This window comes from Monomorium pharaonis, chromosome 11 (genome assembly GCF_013373865.1).
Source record: "Monomorium pharaonis isolate MP-MQ-018 chromosome 11, ASM1337386v2, whole genome shotgun sequence".
Lineage (NCBI taxonomy): Eukaryota > Metazoa > Arthropoda > Insecta > Hymenoptera > Formicidae > Monomorium > Monomorium pharaonis.
Genome location: NC_050477.1, coordinates 5,361,039 through 5,381,600, shown reverse-complemented (window position 1 = coordinate 5,381,600; position 20,562 = coordinate 5,361,039). Strand labels below are relative to the sequence as shown.

At 37.6% G+C, this 20,562-nt stretch overlaps 2 protein-coding genes across 5 annotated transcripts in view; both read left to right on the top strand.

The window, feature by feature from the left end:
* Nucleotides 1-20,562, top strand: part of LOC105839687 (NAD(+) hydrolase sarm1) — a 103,138-nt gene that overhangs the window by 26,084 nt on the left and 56,492 nt on the right. The window contains exon 1 of one of the 4 annotated variants that reach the window (XM_012686171.3): nucleotides 15,398-16,312. The exons of the other annotated variants lie outside the window; for them this stretch is intronic. Within the exon in view, the coding sequence (XP_012541625.1) occupies nucleotides 16,232-16,312 (81 nt within the window). The 5' untranslated portion in view covers nucleotides 15,398-16,231. Of the gene's footprint in view, nucleotides 1-15,397; nucleotides 16,313-20,562 lie in introns of those variants that run through there. 4 annotated transcript variants of the gene reach the window in all.
* On the top strand, nucleotides 2,213-10,812 carry LOC105839684. Its single transcript, XM_012686166.3, has 5 exons — nucleotides 2,213-8,219; nucleotides 8,505-8,815; nucleotides 9,020-9,336; nucleotides 9,572-9,814; nucleotides 9,970-10,812. Exons 1-5 carry the CDS (start codon nucleotides 7,789-7,791, stop codon nucleotides 10,261-10,263), a joined length of 1,596 nt encoding a protein of 531 aa, XP_012541620.3. The 5' UTR covers nucleotides 2,213-7,788; the 3' UTR covers nucleotides 10,264-10,812.

Sequence of the window (20,562 nt, the reverse complement as noted above, 5' to 3'; positions counted from 1 at the left end):
TTCTTTGATATTTGTCACTTTTAATATTTTTGTTTCTAAAATTGAGATAATTCTATTTAATAAATAGATAAATATATACATAATTAAATGAGGTAAGAATTATGGCTAAATAAATTTTTTTAAATTTTTATCTCTAAAGTATGCTGAAAATTTTTAATTTGTGTAAATCTTGCACTGGAGTCATAGTTTGATAGTTAAGTTCGCACGTTTGACCTAATATCAGTTACTTGATGTAAATCGAATATGCATTAGTCTGCATGACGCGGAGATGAGAAATGGCCAAACAATTCCATGACGCATACCGAACTCGTTTAAACGTATTGCAATCGAGTAAAACAGTTAGTAATAATAGATAAAAGATTATGATCCGCCGGATGTTTTATATATTCCAATGAATAGACATTTATAATTATAAATTGAAGAAAGCTGATACAGTTTAATGAAATTATATTTTATTAAAATAGAAGTTATGTTCTATTTAATTGATATGATGTTTTGACTATTTAATAAAAATTTATATTATAAAATTGATTCGTTAATTAATATTTTACATCATTACACATAAAATTTGTGTGTAAATATTATAACTACATTTTAAAGATATATTATATTATACAGTATTTTTGTTGAATTATAATAAGAGTTTTTTTGTTTTGTTTGATTTTTTAAAGATACAAATCAATCTGTTTTTTTTTTGAACGCTTGCTTGATAAATTCACAGATTACTTAAGTCGATTGGTGATTGGACGACAAATAACTCGACGAAGACGAAGAGTGCGATTAATTTCAGTCGCCGCTGGCGATATTCTCCCGCGAGATTAATTACTTCCGGGACACATAAATGTTGCGTACTTTGTTGACAAAGTAATAATGGCATACCCGTGCGATCCTAGTTACTGATACAAGTGCGATAACAAGGTCTCGCGGATTAAATAATAGTCAACATGTAGCTGAAGCTAGCAGCTAAAGGCAGCAGCCAAACGTCGAGCGGCCAGGGTTGAACGTCATATAAGCGTTTCCAGGGGGCACCATTCAATCAAACGTTAAAAATTCCCTGGTTATGAGATTTTTAACAAACTTTGAAAAATTTGCATAGAGTTTAGTCATTATAATACATAATCGATCATTTGCGACAAGACTTGTAATTCACCAATTGTTATAAATTTTTTTAACTAATTTTTATCGTTTTCCGCGCCTCACCCCTAAACGCAAAATACGATTTCCTCCAAATTTGGCTGGAAATATCTTTCCGTAACGTACAATCGACTGATCGATCATTCGCGAGAGGACGTGCATTTTCCTAATAGTTATAAATAATTAAAAAATTAATTTTGATTGTTTTTTGCGCCTCACGCCTAAACGCATGGTACGATTTCCTCCAAATTTGGCTGGAAATATCTTTCCGTAACGTACAATCGAATGATCGATTATTCACGGGAGGACGTGCGTTTTTTTCGTTGTTATAAATATTTTTTTAAATAATTTTTATTGTTTGGAGCCGTGAAACCGCTACGTTTTCATCGTCGGCCCTGGGTGCGGCAAAAAGCGGTAATGTACCTTACAAAAAAAATCGTTGCATTATTCTGGTAATCAACTATGTTTTGCAAAAACGCATTTTCATAAAAATTTTTCATATACGGTTAATTAAGTCGTTCTAGACTTCAAAAAATATTTTTGTAGAAATTTGAAGACAGCGTTCTTTGAATTTATTTGACTAACGTAATTAACAATTTAAAAAACCACTAAACAGTTAATATCGATTGCGAATGAAAGTTTCATAACCAGGGAATTTTTAACGTTTGATTGAATGGTGTCTCCTGGATACGCCTATATGACGTTGGCCCTGGCTGTTCGGCGCAGGCTGTTGCCTTTGGCTGCTAGTTTCAGCTACATATAGTCAACTATATACGACCATAACTAATTTTGCCAATTGTAATGCTGTGATCTACTTAATGTCAAATTTATAATTATTTAATTATTTTAAGACAAGATTTTATTGCTTAAATGAATAAATAAATAGTTGTACAAATTTATATAAATTGTAAAAATAAAATTTATATAATATTAATAATTAAAAAAAATGGAGAAATAAAACTATGTGTACAAAAATTGCGATACATTTTCATTTAACGTAAAACATAAATTTAAATATTTTTAGATGTAAATCTTACATAAATTAGATATAAATTAATAATTAAAACAAATTATTAAATAAACAATTGATTAAAACGAATAAATGTTTTGTGATTATTTTGAAAAGTTAAACTTCACTTTGCAAAATTTAACTCAATGCATCATTTACGGGATTTAGCTTGTTTTTATTTAGTTAATATACGTCTTTTTTTTTAAACATTTTGATTTCTATTTATCATCTCTTTGTTACTCGAGGTTTCGTCGAACCTCCATGAAGATTTAACTTACAAATTAATCAGGAACAGAAGCGTCATTTTGATTTTTTCTAACACTCTCATTATTCATTCATTCTCATTTTCTCAGCTAGATAAATGATGGCATTAATTAACGAACGAATTATCCTTGTCTCTTGCTCTTTCGCGTCAAACAACGATTCGTGTAACGAATACATGCCCTTTGCAAAGGCAGTCTTACTGTGTACATCGAATGCGTCTTTGTTTAATTGTGTAACGTCGCGAAATATGTGCGTTTGTGCGCATTAATTTAACGCACTGCAGATCTTTCAAGCCAAAACGATGTTTGGCGATGCGAGTCTCATAAAAACGTAAAGGAAATGTTTTTCTTTACTCATATGTACTTGTATAAGATACAAAATTTTATTTACTTTTAAATTTTAATACACATTTAATTTTTAATACTTAATTAATCTTTTAAATTATTTTTTTTTAAATTATTTTCCGTAATTATTTATCAAACTGTCACATTAATAGTCTCAATGTTCCATTGTCAAATAGTTGACATTTACTTTAGCAACGTTTGACATGAGTCAAACACAAGAGGATCGATCAGTATCTTAAAAAGAGGAGTTCTTTTTTAAGAGAAGATTTTGTAGAATATATTTTTTATTGATAAGATTTTAAGAACATATTACTTATGAACGCGATGCTTGTGTGTTACGACGGCTACGCCATAAGAAGTGTTGTGAGTCAGATCCGCGATTATCGTGCATTGCACGTTTGACACGATTTGTGCCACACTCGGTTGACGAAAGGAGGAAAGTCCCACGGATCAGTACTGAGAATTCCCCCGTAAAGTTGATCCGGGGTAAAGAAAGTAAGCCGGATGTACATAAACCGGATACGGGTATAAACGAGAAGGCATGAATGCACACGTATTTATATGATAAGAGTACAGTTTATTTTTAAAAATTAAAAGAAATTTTATTAACATTTTAAACAACGATCTGAAAAAGTCTTCTTTAATAAAATATATAAAATATTATAATACTGAAATAAATTTTTAATTATATTTAATTATATTAGACATCACACGGGCGAGCTTTACTTAGCATTTTATTTTTTACTTTATACAAATAAATTAAAATGATAATTCTAGAAATAATTTATACAAATTATTATTTGCTAATTTGGCAATGACGGTCTGTTACGAAGTTACCTTTCAGCAAGAGAATAAGCGTCACTCGGTAAAGTGGTGACATCTCGATAGATTCGACTATCGATTTTATTTTATTTTTTTAGGAGTAGAAAGACAAATTAATGAAACAAGATAACATGCGTACATCACTTTACACTGAGAAAAAAAAAAAGTTAATTTGACTAAATTTTTTAACTTAATTAAATTTCTCTCGTTGAAGCATTTATGTATTTAACGTAAATACATAAAATACTTGAACTTCAATTCAAGCATAATTTATAGATTTAGCTAAGACATATAAATATTTAAACTGAAGAAACTTAATCAAGTTGACAAATTTAGTCAAATCAATAACTTTTTCTCAGTGCATCTGAAAAAATTTAATAACATGTAATATTTACTGTATTTTTAAAAATATTATGTGTATATAATATTTTTAGAATTTTACTAAATTAATTTAGTTTGAATTGAAATTAAATAAAAAGATAAACTATTGATATTCACACTCATGAATGTATTGAATTATTTGTATCATCATGTATAAATAATTGAATTGTATGGTTTAAATTATTATAGTTTATCTGTTTACATTTTTATCAAATAAAGTTTTATTCCAAAACACTCGAAGAATTTACAAATCGGAAAATAAGTACAGAGGATGTTGAATATTCTCTTCTGATCTTGAGAACGCACTTTGCTTGGCGCCAGCCATAACTTCCAGACACTTCATTACGTAAGCGCAGTAACTTAAGAACGCATTAACAGGTTAGCAGTGATACATTCTCGATAAGAATCGATCATTTTGCAAAGTTTTTATGAGAATATGTGGGTGTTTCTTGGTTACCGAAGTCTTAATATCGCGAAATCAATTCAAGGGAATCAACGAGATTGGGATTAATCGTATTTTATCGTTTCTATGAACTCGCCTTTGATCGAGAAGTGACATCGCATAATGCCGATGAAATTAGTGCACGTAGGCGGAACGTGACAGATGCATTGAGAAAATTTACATGTCGCGCTATTTTAAAAAAAGTCCACCGTGAGAACTCAAGTCTCGAGATTTCAGATAAGAACATTGCATAATACAATGCCTTGAAACAATTTACAAGTTTTTTTTTTAATACAGAATAATTATAAGTTTATTCTTTTTAGTTCTTTTTCGTTATTTTTAGTAAAATGCACAATTTATTTTTTAAAATATTCAGGTTTTTTGATTTTTTGAACCACTTTAATAAGAATTTTTTCTTTGTTTATTTTGTAACGCTTTAATAATTATTATTTCTTCCACATTTTCTACTTTGGTATCACATAAATTCTATCTTAAATTTACCTTAATTTTGATTAAACGTTTCAGTGAAATTTCCAAGAGTTTTATTATACTTCTTACATTTTCACGTCGTTTAAACGTGAGATACGGTAGTCACGTCGAAATAACATCAAAGCGTAGGAGCAGCATGGAAAAGCAAGAAAACGGTGAGATAAGCGTCACTTTCATCTAATCTTAGGTTTGTCAAGCGAAACCAGCCGACACCACATCAGACTTTCCCGCCGGTCTTAATGACCAATGCAAATGTGCCGTCATTAGGCCTCGTTGGGCTCATTTTGCTACTATTTGTCTTTATAGCTCTCCGTGGCAAACGTCGCAGCGTTCTCTTTACATAAAGAACACGAGGTTTTTTTTTCGCCACTGTCGGTCGATCGCGACCGCGAAACAACGTGACACTCCGTGCGATCGTAAACGCTCCTACAAGATACCACGACCGTTAGCCTGATGAACGCGTTTAGATCTCCTTATCCTTTGCTCTCTGCTCAGTGTTGTTATGCTGAAACGGAATTGACGAACGACTCGCTCGAGGACTCGTATACTCATAAACTTCAAGACTCGTTGTGAGTTTACGATGCTAAGCACACATAAATTTCATACTAATTGAAACGTTAACTTGCGTAATCTCAAAACAGTATATTGGTCATCTAATTCAGATATAGAATAGAATTGAAGATTGCACGGATAATTTATTTTATTCTACTTAGGTAAAATAAAAGTAAAATTCGTAGGGAAAACGAGATACATTTTTTTTTTAATTTATTGAAGTATTATTCTTTAGTTGGGGGGGGGGATTTATATATTAATTTTACACATATATTTTGTTAAGATAAGTGTGCTGTTTTTGTGTTGACGCTCATAGATACAATTTTCTTTATAAATATGATTTTACAAACGATTGCATTCTGCAGCTTCGACATATCGCGCAATTGTGTCACAATCTTTCAGCTTACGCTTCGCGTAATTTGTGCGCGAATGAACTCAGTTGACCTCAGAATCGGGTTTTCACAATACGACAAATTCCATGTCGTTTTAATTCGTCAGCAAACCGGAATCTTGCTGTCGATAGTCGACGAACGATTGAAATGTGCTGCTCTGCGGGAAATCGAGTCTTGACGGTCTCGATCGTCGGGCACTCTCGCGCGGTGGTCTGTGTTTTGTTATTGGACGTTGCGAAAAAAAGAAATATAGGGATCGATGGTGCAATACTTGGCGGCACATGCGGCGACCTCAATTAACACCGCTTAATTCGCAAAGCTTCCGCGCACTTTACCTCGATTTATACGAAATAGATTGAATTGGAGAAAAAGAAACCGTGAAATGAGGCGATAATTTACACCAGTGTCGCGACAATCGGCACAAAGATTTAAACTCGGTAAAAATTCGTTTTCCGGATCAAATCTAGATTCTCTCGAATTTTAATCCAAGGCAATTTTGATTTAAAGAAACAAGGATGCATTTGAATTAAGGATTAACCCTCTAATTAATAATTACAACACGTACTTACTTGAAAACATTCTTTCAGCATTTGTTGTATGCGGAACATTTTATGTAATTATCTATCAAAGCATTGACAATCGCAAAAAGTCTCTCGTTGAAAGTAATTAACGACCACGTCGCATTCTCGCGGTCACATTATTTGCGGCTATTTTTGTCGCGCTCATTACCCCTGCTTGAGCGAGCGTTCGCAAATTGCGGTCATAATTTTTCATTTAGATCTCGTCGCTCTTCCGGTCGCGGGGAGGATGACGTCACAATGGTTGGCGTCCCGCGAAATTGCGGGAGCATTTCTGGAAACGGAATGAGTAACAACGATCGTTGAGCCGATCGTTCTCTTTGTGAATCATCGTTCACCCGACGACGGGACCGGATAAAATCATGAAAGCGCTGACGGCTCGCTCTCGCAAGAAATTCACGCCCTCTCTGCGTGCCATAGCAAAATGCTTATTTTCTGGTTTTTTTTTTCTTTATTAAAATTAATTTGGTTCAATTTATCGACAAAGAGTTCTTTTGCGAAACACGACGGGATTTTTCTCGGGCGTCCCGACGTATCTCGCTGTGAGTCACGTCGAAGATTTGCGCCGGAGAAGGGCGCTGAATGTGTCAAGAGTCGTCTCGCGATCTCGTCCGAGACTAATTATCACGGCTGGACGTGAATTAGGACCGTAAACCTAAACGATGTTGCCGCCACCGCGGCCATAAGAGCGCGGAGCCGACGCTGACACTATCGGCGCTCCCAATCTTTCCTGCTTCTCTTCTCTCTTTACGCTCGCGCGAGAGACACATGTCGGCCTCTTCACGCTCGAACAAGCCAGCGGCGCTCGTTATCTCGCGCGCCGTTCGCGAGGCAGGCGTCGTTTCAACCAATTTGCATTTGTAACTGCGTCTCTGCGAGCGAGCAGAGCGCATAAAGGAGCCGCAGTCATCATTTTGACGTGTTATTTAATTTCGATCGTTTATAGATATAAATACACGTGTGCATGAAAAAGTATGTATTAAAGATCATTCACATTATGATAAAAATTAAAAAATTTCCCCACGAACAGTTGATTGAAACATAATTAGCTTTTGAAATATTTACAAATTTTAGTTAAAAAAAAATTACAAGTAAATACATACAGAAATTGATTCTAAAAATTAGCTACTGTTAAAAGAAGAAGAAAAAAGAAGGGCAACATCTAATTTATAATTAAAAATATCGTCGAAATGTTAAGAAGAACACCTCAGCGTTTCGAAAGAATCTGGCGAAGATCGTTGTCGACGCTCTCACGTCATTTTTCATCCCGCATTTATCTCTCGGGCGACACTTCACACGATTAGCCACAGAGCACTTGTCCTTTGCGTGCGTGAGGTTAACATTTCCTCGGTAATCGTGATCCGTGAAACGTCATAGCGTCATGAAAACCGGGCCCGTGGCCCTGCAAATCGAGGTGAGCACCGACGAGGAATGGCAACAGTTACTGAGCCGTCCGGGCTTGATCGTCGTGGACGTGTACTCGGACTGGAGCGGGCCTTGCTCCGGTATGGTGAGCACCCTGAGGAAGATCAAGCTGGAGATAGGCGGCGACGCAGTGGAGTTCGCGATCGCACGAAACGACGACATCGACGACTTGGCGAGATTCCGAGGGCGAAGTGAACCCACCTGGATGTTCCTGCAGGACGGTAAGATGGTGAATCTGATGTTTGGCGCGCACTGTCCAACCCTGCGGAAGCTGCTGACAAACGAGATAAAGAGGGTGCAGCAATTAGAGGCTCCGAAGTTGTATTTGAATGCGCACGAACGGGCACCCGAAGAGGAGATTCGATGGCAGAAGCGAGAAGCCATTAGGTGATTGAAGAAAAGTCAATTTTGCAGAGCTAAGGAGCAATTTACGTTTTTGATTTTTAACGCTTTGACGAAAAGATTGAGTCATTAAACGCGAAGCAGTAATAGTGTAATAAACTTAACGCGATATAACGTGCGCTTTCTAAGTTCTTTCTTTGAATATTTTTATTTTTACCCGGGCATATTGTCGGCGACTTTATTCGGCGACAATCTCGCGTCGTGAGGCTAATAAAGCGCAATCTCGAGAAAGAGTCGCGTATAATTCACGAAAGCCATCTCGATAAAAAGGCGAGCGCTGGAGGATGAGAAGCGAGCGATAGAGGAGGCGGAGAGGCTGGCGAAATACGAGCGATTCATGGAGCAAATGATGGTAGAGCTGTGCGAGCACACGGCGCTGGTGCTTTATCCGTGGGTCTTTAAGGACGAGCGCGGCTGGCCCCGGGATAAGATGCAGAGTCCGCCGTACGCCGAGCTTGTGCAAGATCTCTTCAGACAATGCTACGACGTGCAGGAGGAAGCGCGGATCCAGCTGGACGAAGACACGATCGAGAAGATGTTTGTCGAGAGCGGCGTCGACATTACCGAGGAATTGATAAAAGGTGCGGTACCGGGATGATCACAGAAATAACTGTGAGACCCGTATGATGTAATAACTGACAGATTTGTATGTCACGCTATAATTTACTATTCATGATATTCACTCGCTGTACACAGTCATATTTCTATGTATTGAAAAACTTTTCTCTAAAAGTAAAATAAAGAAAAGTAAAGAGAGAAAAGGATACACGAACGTGCTTCCGCAGGGCTAACCGACGGGAAGTGCATGGCGATGAGATTGAAAGGTAAACCGCCCCATCCAGACTGGCCGGTCCATTATCCTTACGGCGCCCCGGATCGCAACTCGGCGAAGTTGCCGATCCGTGCGATCGACGACGTCGAGAATTATCTCGTCAGCATCATCACGAAGGGACCGCCGCCTCTTTTACAAACTGACGTGCCTGCGATCAGGCCGACCTACGATGCACCTTACATCGAGAGGCACGTGCACGTGCACGAGCCGGATCCGGAAGTTGAGGGTGACGTGCGCCGCGTGCATCCCGCGGCTTGGGTACCTCCCCAGGTACTTGACTAGAGAATGCTTGAAAATTAATTGAAACTCAAGTAGAATATCGGATTAAATTTAATACAAAGACAAGTAAAATTCTAGGATATAATTATTACAAATGATTCTTTTTATATATTGAATCATAATAATTGTTAATAACTACGTTTGCAAGAGGTATTACTTATTGTTAATGAAAATTTATGGTAAGCAAGAGCATTACTCGATAAGCACGATATGCGGAATCTCGTAGGCTAGAAGTAAAGTTCACGTCTACAAGACGCTGTTCCCGGCTTACATGGAGAAGGCTCATCGTTACGAGGAGCCGGCAGTTCCTCTGCCGTTGTGCGCTTTCAAATTTGACGCGTCAAAATTCAATGTCATGCGAGACGCTTATGAATTGAATCACGAAGCCATTGAGCATTTCGGCGCTTTCGAGTTCGATCGACCGCCTCACGCGAGACGTCTTGCGTCTTCACCCGAGGACTTCGAGAAGGTGCACTATTTTTCTCTAGTTATGCAATTAATTCGATGAAATTTAATCAGATTAAATACATATAAATGTTTTCTCCATAATAATCTTTGATAAACTAAAGGGAAATTAAATATTGTTTTATTATTATTGTGATAAATCAAATTTGTTTGTAAAAGGTGAAGTACAAAACTGGCGTTGAGGTATTCGTAGTGATAATTCGAAGGATCAACGAAGATGCCTTTCTGGCTTTTGCTGGCATCGAGCCGTTCTTTGTGACAGAAGTTGATGAGGAGGCTCAAGAAATGATAACGAAGTATTTTCCTAAAGGAGCAGTAGATGTGACAGCATTAGTATCGGATGAGCAGGAAGCGCTTTATGAGGATGAGGCTCGCGAGGAGGAGGAAGAAGAAGATTACGAAGAGGAGGACGAAGGGGAATTTGAAGAAGATACAGTTTTTCCTTTTTATTGATCAAAAAGTATCTAATCGTGTACTCTTATAATTTTTGCCTCTGTAAAAAAAGACGGAGAATTATAAATAGAAATAATTTTTAGTGATGTGATTTATGATAATCTAAAAATTAAAATTTGAGAAGAATAAAATTGCAAGGAATTATAAAAATTTTCACCATATGGTGTGACTCGCGTTTCGTACGCTTACATTCTGTACGTGTTTTGGCAGCTATCGTCCAATGTTCAGCTACTCGCCGTACGGTACGGCGTGTTTGCGTAAATTTGGCGAGGTACCAAGCCAACTCGTGGAAGTTATAAATGCAGCTAATTTGTTGCCAATTTTAATACCGTTTAAAATGCACCGAAATACTCGCAAGAAAAATAAGCGCGAGGAAAACCAACAAAAATGCATCGTCGAAATCTTCAGCTTTGAAATTATAATACACTGATTTCCTATGTTTGTTTTCCTTTTAGCATATATCATCATTCAAACCTTATTTTAATATTATTGACGAATATGTAATTTTATTAAGTGTAATTTAATTCTTAATTTATATATTTTAAATTTAAATTAAATTTTAATTCATAAGTTAATATTTAATTCGCGCGATTTAAGTTTTATATAAATTTCAATTTACTATAATTTAAAAAATTTGAATTTCTCGAAGATTTATATATATTCTGTATTATTTAAAAATGCATTTGAGTTTTTATGTATAAGTAAATAGTTATTTATTTATTTAGATTCGTTTATTTATTTAGAATATATAAATTTGCATATTTCATATTTTATTAATTTTTAATTGAAACAAAAGTATATTATTAAAAAAAAGAATACAATTCTAATCGGTTTGCAAAACAAAACTCCTTCGCTATATCTGCACGAAAGAAAAAAAATTTTATATTGCTATCATTAATTACTATTAGACCATTCATAAATGTCGAGTATTGTGCTTTGCGTAATGTTCACGCGTAATCTTGTAAATCTAATGTGAATGACAATAAGTAAATCTCGCCTTTTTGTGATAAAATAATTCTCTTTGAGTTTTTTTTCATTGCATCGAGTCTTCGGAAAAAATTGCTTTATGTCACTTTTCTCGTAATTTCGATTTCCGATTAATCTAACCAATAAACATTATGAATGCATTTACTTCACAGAGAACGCAATTAGGTTTTCCGTTGCTTTTATGACCTTCGCGTGTTCTCTTCTGCCTTCTTTTCAGAAATACGCAGAAAGGTAAACTCCTGACCGGTTTTTATTGATAATAAAATCGTTTTATGAAATAATACGGTACAGTTGCGTTCAGATCGTATGATTGATTTATCTTACGTACTTTATCACAAATTTATAATTATTATTTCGTGTTTTAACGTTTGCTCTAAAATCTACATTTACAATTTTATCTGCTCTATTGTTACGTTTTATCGCACATATTTTATTAGTTTACAAGTAGACTTTTTTACGTTCATCTTGATCCCGTCTATCTTTTTATGAATAAACGCACAATGCTCCGATTGCACCCTGTATATTACTATCATTATATTATATTTATGTAAAAATGTTATCTAAGATTGAGAATTTATGAAGATTCTTTATTGATTTTTCATTAATGATACAGAAATCATTAAATTGAATTTCTTAACTTAATTTTTAATTACTGAAACGATTATATGGAATATTTTTGTGATATATCTTCTCTCTTTTTTGTCATATATCTGACATGATTGCCGTATGCAACATATCACAGAAGTTATGAGAAATGCAAAGCGGAAACGAGGTAGATTAACTCGACAGCATAAATCTTGCCCCGGCAATGTCAAGCTCGACAAGTTGGTCGAGAAAGGACGAAACACAGTGCTTCGTGTTCTTTCTTTTTTTTTTTCTTCAATACATCCTCGTAGGACCGCCATGGTATTGCCGCGGGCAGTCAATTGCTTAAACGCCACTGATTATTGCACAAGCATTACATAAGCCAACAGATGGATCGAGCAGGTGAGGGAGAAGAGCAGCACCGCGAGGAAGCAAAAGAGAAGACAGGAAAAAAGACGCAATTTACTGCCACCGGGAGCAATTCACATTCATCACGCGTGTTCTATGTGATTAACAATCATCTCTTATCTGCTTTTTTCTGTTTCTTTCTCTGTCGTTGCATTGTTCTTCGGTTTCTATTCGAGTAATTAACCGTTTTGTTTGAGATACTTAAGATATTAAATTTTTATGTATAAAAAAGACGCGTTCATAGAAAATATGACATCCATCGAACGAAGAAATTTTTCTCAATAAACTTGCAAGATCTGCGTGACAATGTAATATACGTAACAAAATAATCATCTAAAAAATTTAATGGAGAAAATTCTATATGAATAATAATTTTATTTTTAAAATCTCAATCTCTTTTTATAGTCGCCAAGAAATAATTTCAAGTTTATATTTGATATAATACAACCTTTTTTTTACAAGTGATTGACATTGGTATATAAATCAAAATGATGGAAAAAAGGAAATATAAGATTATCTTTCATAATTATAAAAACGATTGATATAAGAAACAAATAATTGTTTTAATTTATGTCACATCGTAATGGCATATGAAGGAACTATATTTTTACGAACTGCACTGTCATAATACCGTACAAGATGTCGAAAACGTACCTAAATTGACAAATGGAAAGCGCGAGAAAAGGATCATGACTGCTCGAAAAGTAAGGCCTTGGCCCGCTTGGAAATAACTGTTCTCTCAATAGAACACTTCTTTATCCAATGATGAAATTATCGCCGCAATTGTTCACCCGTCACCGAGTAAATAATTCATGGGATAATCGTGATTGATTTGACGACTCCAACTATGCGTCGAGCGCGAAATTCGAACAATAATAGCGATGTGAAAGTACGCGAATGACGGGGCGAGTGCTTCGTGACATCGTGCCAGCAGACGTAATCGTCGTGGAAACAAAACAGCCTCCAATCGTCACGAACGATTTGACATTCCGGACCTTGCTGCTTTTACCTTGCGGATGTTTTGTTCAAATCAGAATCGCGATTTTTCTGAAATAATTTTGCGCGTCGAAAACTGCGCGCCGACAGCGGAATCGCGAGAGACACCGGATGCTGTGCTCTTTGATTTTTCGAAATTCCGTTCGAAAATATCCGTTTTTTTTTCTCGTTTATGCCTCTGTCATCTGGAGAAACGTTCGCTGATCGTGAAACATTCCGTACTCTCAAATGCACGTAGGAGCGAAAATAAATGCACGCTCCGCTCGCCGTCGTCGTACTTCCTTTTCGCTTTTCGTTTTGCTGCTTATCGTTTTCTTTCCGGAGCTCTCGTCGCAAGCCGTCGTCGTTGCCGTCGCGTCGGAATTAATGGCGTCGAGACGTTCGAACCTGATTCATCGACGCCTACTAATCGTCTACGTAGTCGATCTTCTCGATGACAGGATTTGCCGCGAGAGAAAGATTTTTCTTAATTCGAGTTTAAATAAGACGACACGCGATAAAATTATTTATAAGAATTATAAGTGTATTTTTTCGCAATATGTTTTATTTGTGACAACTTGTGTCCTCATTCTCAAAGCAACGAACTAATCAGATGAATATTAGTTTTTATTAAAAATAGACGCAGCTAAGATTACGTAAAAGTAACATATAATCATTATTTAAATTATTTTGATTAGATTAATGTACATATATGTATTTATTTATTTATTTGTTATATATAAAGAGAGAGATGGGGTAGGTTGTATGTACACATATTTGTCGTATGTATTTATTGTCTCTCCAGATTTCGCCATTCAGCCCATGTCGCTGACCACGGCGGAATTCGCTTCCGCTCCAATTTCGCGGTGCTTCGCCGGAATTTTGTCTTGACGAAAAAAAAACATCGACGTGGACGCGCTATTTTCTCGCAACATACATTATTCCTTGACCTCCTTAATCGGATCTTCGTCACTATTTCTCGACGCCGCGCCGCGCCGTCAGCTGTTCCCTCAAGGATTCCTGGGATCCTCCTGTTGCGACACCCGCGAGGAAAGGTTTCGGGGAAAAGCGATGAAAAACCGCTTGACGCTCGTTTAGCTTTCAGAGTGTCGCAAAAAAGTTGCGTGTTCACACTCGCAATTCTTTGATATAAGTAAGTACGTGCGGTTCGAAGAAAGCGTGACCGAAAGGAAATTTACTCTTCAGACGAAATCATGCGCCGTTACGAAAGCAGGAAGCTGCGCGAATTAAATTTCAGATTGGATTTAGACATGAAAAGATCAGATTAATGTCACAAATGAAATCGCGTAACGAAGAAGAAATTAGTGCTGCCAGTTTTGGGGATCTGCCACCAAACCACGGTTGCGGAGCGGAAGGCAAGAACCAGTCAAATTAAAGAATCGCCGAGAGTGTGCTCACTGAGTTTGTGATATGATTGGTTTTTGTTTTTGGTCCTTCTTCCCCTTCACAGCCGTGGCAAATCCTCAAAACTGGTGATGCTGGAAGAAATTCAAGTTGAACTTAAAAAATTCAAGTGATCAGAAATGCGAGCTTGTTAACATTTTGAAATTGTGCACCGCCTTGAGGTAGCCGACGGTTTCCCAGAATAATCGCTGATTTCATAAAAGCGCCAGTAACTGTTACACCTCCGCCGTAACTACATTTTCGTTGTTACAGCGTCGATGTTAATCGATGTCGTATACAGCCAGTACCTGTCCACCGTCGCAAATTATCTCATCACGTTTAGCGCGTTTAGTTAACGATCGTCGTTTCTACACATGCTTACAAAGTAAGGAATACACCCGTCACCCATACTAGCGTAACATCTCCCTCCTTCGCTCTTCCACCTTCCGCTCCGCTGACATTGGTTGCTCTCTCGCGCTACATTGGATCGACGTCGCCGCAGCGAGTGGCGAATCGATCTCGTCATCGTTTGCGCGCTGCGACCGGCCTCTGGCCACCCTACCACGATCTCCTTCCTGTCCAGCCTCCAATGGTCAGCGCTCTATCCCTCCTCGGGGTGTCCGTCGACACATCCCTCCGGGTTCGAAGGTCACGGCGATGCCGCGCCGTCCAACGTCCCGCGGTGCACCGAGAACCTGAAGAGGCCTCGGTTCGGTTTAGAGAACCAGAGGGGTAGGGGGGGCTATATATAGCACAGCCGACAAGCGCTCCCTCAGTGTTCTCGCGCGCGTTCGGCTCGAAGGTGGCACGACGGTTCTCCGCTGTTGCGCCAGGTCCTCCTTAGGATTTTTCTTCCTTGGCGAAGGGATTCGCGACGCGCGAAGATAAGTAGAGATTTCGAAACGCAGAAACTGTGTGCCCGCTCTCAGCGATATATACTTCGAACGACAGCTCTCGAGGCGAGAGATCCCCTCGACGTCACGACGTCGCTCCGTTCCATGTCGCGTCAAAATTGAAAACGACAATTTGACGGGCGTTGCCTAAGTAAACGGGATCTCCAAGTGCTGAACGTTCGGAAAGGGAGATCTATTCGGCGCCGTTGTGTCGAATCTGGAAGTAAATATAAATCTTCAGAGAGAGAGAACGATTGAACTCTTCGAAAATATACTCGACTTTCGGTGGGTTCTACTCGGTATTATTGTTACACACCGAATAGCTAGAGGATCGCTCTGAGAATCGCTCTCGAGAAGATCTTTACGCGAGGAGAGTTCTTGCGCCATCACGGGGACTCCGATAACGGGAATCGTTTATTGCCTCTTCGGGTCCGCGTTTCTATTCGCGGCGAGTGGCCCAGAAACTCTTCGAGTTTTCCCCAGCGGACTGTAACTCGGCGAAAATCCTGAAATGATCGCAGCAGTACTTGTCCGAAACGGAACGTGCGGATGAGTACATTTGATAGTAGAGAGACGAGCGCGAACGTGTTGTCCTCGACGCGAGGTGTCACGTCGATGCTGCACGTCGAAGGAGAACGACAAGCGGATAAGAAGGAGAGAAGACTTCGGACCTCGAATTGACGTACCGCGAGAGGGAAATCCATTTGCCAGCTAGCATGACAATGGTCGTCAATAAGATCAACATGTCGTCGTATTCCGTGCCGCGGCGTACCTTCTTCTCGGGTCTTCACACGAAGGTAAAAGCTCTACCTATCATCGAACAGTTACACAAATTCTCGTATCGCATTCTAATCAGATGATTCCTCATCATTCAATTTAACTCGAGGAAAAGTACCGATTGTAACGCAGATCTTGTTGAATTGACTTTACAAGTTTAGTAATTGCAATTTGAGATGTAATCTAGCCCGTGAGAATTATTTAAGAAATAATTGTAAATTGCGCTTATAAGTATAAATTTTAATTTTATATTGCCTTTGTGTGTTATAACTCGCATCAGCGTTTTTTGATCTTGTATCTTTGAAAGACTCGACTCCGTAGGCACAATCGCAGAATTAAGATTAATTTTATCTTGGATTATCCGCAATAGATACAATTGGATTAAAAGCTATTGCCCTTATCGGGTAAGATTGTAATTCATGTTTGGGATTAAATCGAACAATATTTGGCCGTGAATATGACCGTCTTTTTCAGTCAGCGCGACGCACGAAAACGCGAGAAACTTTTTTGGGGAGGAAGGAAAATAAAAACGGGAGACATAACAAGTGCGTTGCCACGTATATTTTTCGTGGCGTCTTTCCTGGCGCGTCGCCACGTTTATGCCTGACGTTTCAGACGAACTGCAATCTTTTTCTGGTCGGTGGGCGAATCTCGCGAACAGCTGGCGTTGACTTATGTAATGACGACTAACTGAGCTCTTCTGGTTTATTAAACTCTCGTGTGCTGCTGCGAAACGATTTTTTTTTCTGCCGAACGTCACATGCGTGTCATTTTATTCATTGCGAAATGGAAACTATTAATTATCTTTTGTATTGATACAAAACAACTTTTTTTCCTCCTGATATATGCATGCTAATGTGCAAAAACGGTCTTCCGCGATTCGAAACGACTTATCTTTATACGATTCTTGTAAAGAGAATATGAAGAATAAGCAAATTTTTTCTATAAATGTATTTTTAGCAAAAGATTTGAAGGATTTTTGGTAAATCGTGGAAAATTGAACTAATGAATACCTACAAATTAAAAATGAATTTCAATAAAAAATAAAATATTTTGGAATATTTTAATATTTGTTAACGTCTCTCAGAATTGATTTAATATTTTTTTACTGTATTTATTGAATATTTAATTGTATTTCGACATGTTTTATTTTGATTAGGATGTATTAATTCCAATCTATAAAAATCTTTGTATTTAAGTTGCCACTTTACCGTTTGCCTTAGCTTAGCAAAACTTATGAAAGACACTTTATACCTTTAGCCAAATCTGTATCAGCATTGCCGAATTAATTACGTCAGGATCGGAAATACTCTAGTACTGAGAAAATTATAGGACGTGTTCTTCAAATGCGCAATTTTCTTGTAAAATTCGCGATTGCATTTTCTTCTCTCTCTCTCTTTCTGTCTCTCTCTCTCTCTATGCAATGTGGTATTTAAGTTTCGTTATATTTAGAACGGTTTCCTCGTAATAGAAAAGCATTTGTCTCGTCTGGTTCGGTTTCGTTAATGCATCTTTCACGTTCCATTATTTTCTATTTGGTTTTATCGCGACTAACCAAGACAGACATGTCGTTAATAATGGTTTCGAGTGCATTAATCGTTTTTATTAAAATAGCAATGAGATAGACTTTAAGATTCACGCATGATTTTTAAAATATATTTTAATATAAAATTATCGACAATTTAATTACACGCTATTTTTTTCACGACTTTGAATATAGCCTGATTTAATTCTTTAGCTAATCTATCCAGTTTTTAGCTGTACAAAAAGTCTTTCTTGCCATTATATATAATTTTCAACGAACTGTTAATTTTTCTAAATTTATTGAAAATTTTGAGAGCTGGTAATTGTCCAAGGATACGTCTAGGAATTTTTCCGGTTGGCAATTAGAAGGCGTCACGAGACACGTGGGGTCGCGTTGTTGAATTGAATAATAGGGTGGCTCGTGGCACGAGCAACGATCGTTCCCATTAAGCGGATACTCCATGGTCGTTGGGACATTAATATCAATATATCGCACGAAAGAGAAGAAGAGAGAAAGAGAGAAAGAGAGAGAGAGAACGTTGATGTGCTGATGCCGGCGGCGGCATTTTGTTCTTCCACGTGTATAAGACCTCGCATTAGGAAAGCTGCTGCGGCTTATGTCTGAAATAGCCCGAAGGAAGTCGAGAATTTTTATAGGCCACGACCGTTTTTTTCCGAGGCCTAGATAAATCATTGTTTTCAACTCGTATAATATTAAAAATCTGATTAAGCAAATACTTTACGCAGATAAATTTAATTTTATAGAAAACACAACATATAATTTTATGTATATTTCCCAACTGATTCCGTGCTATTTTTTTTTTTATTCTTCAAAAGTTTATATCATTTGATGTAATTTTCGTGCTAAACACAAATTCAGTGTAAAGTCAGACAAGAAATGTAATTTTGTTTAAAATTAAATGTTTTGTTCGCGCAATTAAACTTTGTTTTGCAAGATTAATCCGATTCATGCTCCGATCCCATTCAGTCACTTTAACGTGCGGGTGAAACGACGAGCCTGCCGGGGTCGATTTTTTCCTTGTTGAGTCTGGAGAAAGAACGCCTCGTTCTCGCGCGCGTGCGTGCGCGAGGACGCGAAGGAGCGTCGTAAAAGCGACTCCGTCATAAGAGAGGCATAAAAGATTCATTTTGCTGGAGAAGTGACCCCGCCGACCCGGCATCCGCTCTCCGTGGGCGGCGCTCTCGGATCTTTTTCCCTCCTCACCCTCTCCCTTTCAGTCTCTCTGATCCTTTCCGTTCCTTGTCTTCGTTCAGAAATATTAACTAGAGTCATACGCGAGAATTTTAATATTAAGAATCCTCAATACGCGTGAGACTTGGCATTTCAAGTCTCATACAGAATATTCTAAATTGATAACTTCATTATGAAATTAAATTAGCTAATTGACCTTTATCTCGCCTCTCCTGGGAACTTATTTACGCGGAGATGAAATTTATCGTGTGTACGCCCTAGTATATGTTTAATCTATTTTTAACCGAACTTACTCCATATCAAATTGAAATTTACGTGTTATTAATTTTCTATCCTATGAAAAAGACAATATTGAATAATTAGAAGCTTATACATATATATTTTTTATAGTTTATTTAGTATATTTAGCCTCTTCGAATTTTGTTTACAGTTATATCTCTAACTTTTATATCCTCCTTTTTTTATTCTTTATCCTCGAGGTAAGCGCGTACAAAAAAAAAGAGGGAAAAAAAAACAAGTTGAGGGAAGGAGTGGTCTTGTTAAGACAATCAAGCGGTTGGTCATTAAGCGTAACTCGCATTAAATTGCCGAGAGTTGGGAGATAGAATACTGTTTTCGTGCGACGCCGTCGGAGAAATTTACATTTGTTTAACTACCTCGTCTCGTCTCTTTGCTTCTTAACGATAATTTAGGGATTGCTCATTCAGTCTTAGTAATTCTCCCTGTATTTGTTGTTGCCTTTGTACAATGTAATTAATGAGGGATAATTAATGGAGATTTGCGTACAAAACGAGAATCAGTTGGCTGCTACATGGCCGGTTGGAGCTAAGAGCTCTCGCTGCTAGACGGCTTCATTAGAGCGACGGAGATCCTATTACAGGCACGATTATCTTATCCCATTTATTTGTCGTTCGAAGAGGATACATCGTTAATACGCGAGTATCAACTAATGGGTCGCTTTGTACGGAATCGACGTAGCACACTTTCTTCACCAAAGCTTACCGCATGCCGAACCGGAGACCGGATGCGTTTAATCTGCGGTCGTAATACAACGAGACGGGGCTAGAGACCGGCTAGCCTAACAATACGTATCATTCACATTCGAGGATTCGCGCAGTTGTGGTCGTGAGTGAATTCCGGGTTCGCTGAAGCATTTCCCCAGAGTGAAACAGGAGATCCAGTAATCATGGCGTGACTTAATGCTACAATTATCACCGATAAGAGGCGGTCACGTGAGACGCGTAAGAGCGTTACCAGGGTTTTAATACGCAATCTTGATCCTCGTTAAACGTTATTTACATAAATACGGTATCTTAAGTGTTATCCAATCGTTGGCACTCGATCCGATCTTCTTGGATGACAAGAGCTATTTCGAGCAAATGGTATCTCATTATAATAGAGAATAATTAATATCCGTGTTGGACAAGCGCGGAACAACGTCATAACTCTTCATAACGATAAAATTCGAAACTGTCATGGAAACATATTAACAGTAGTAGATATACACATTACTAGTCGAAAAATAAAGTCTTT

Coding starts and splice junctions, on each gene's coding strand:
- LOC105839684 (XM_012686166.3), top strand. CDS start 7,789: ATGAAAACCGGGCCCGTGGCCCTGCAAATCGAGGTGAGCACCGACGAG. Junction 8,220..8,504: donor CAGAAGCGAGAAGCCATTAG/GTGATTGAAGAA, acceptor CTCGATAAAAAG/GCGAGCGCTGGAGGATGAGA. Junction 8,816..9,019: donor TACCGAGGAATTGATAAAAG/GTGCGGTACCGG, acceptor GTGCTTCCGCAG/GGCTAACCGACGGGAAGTGC.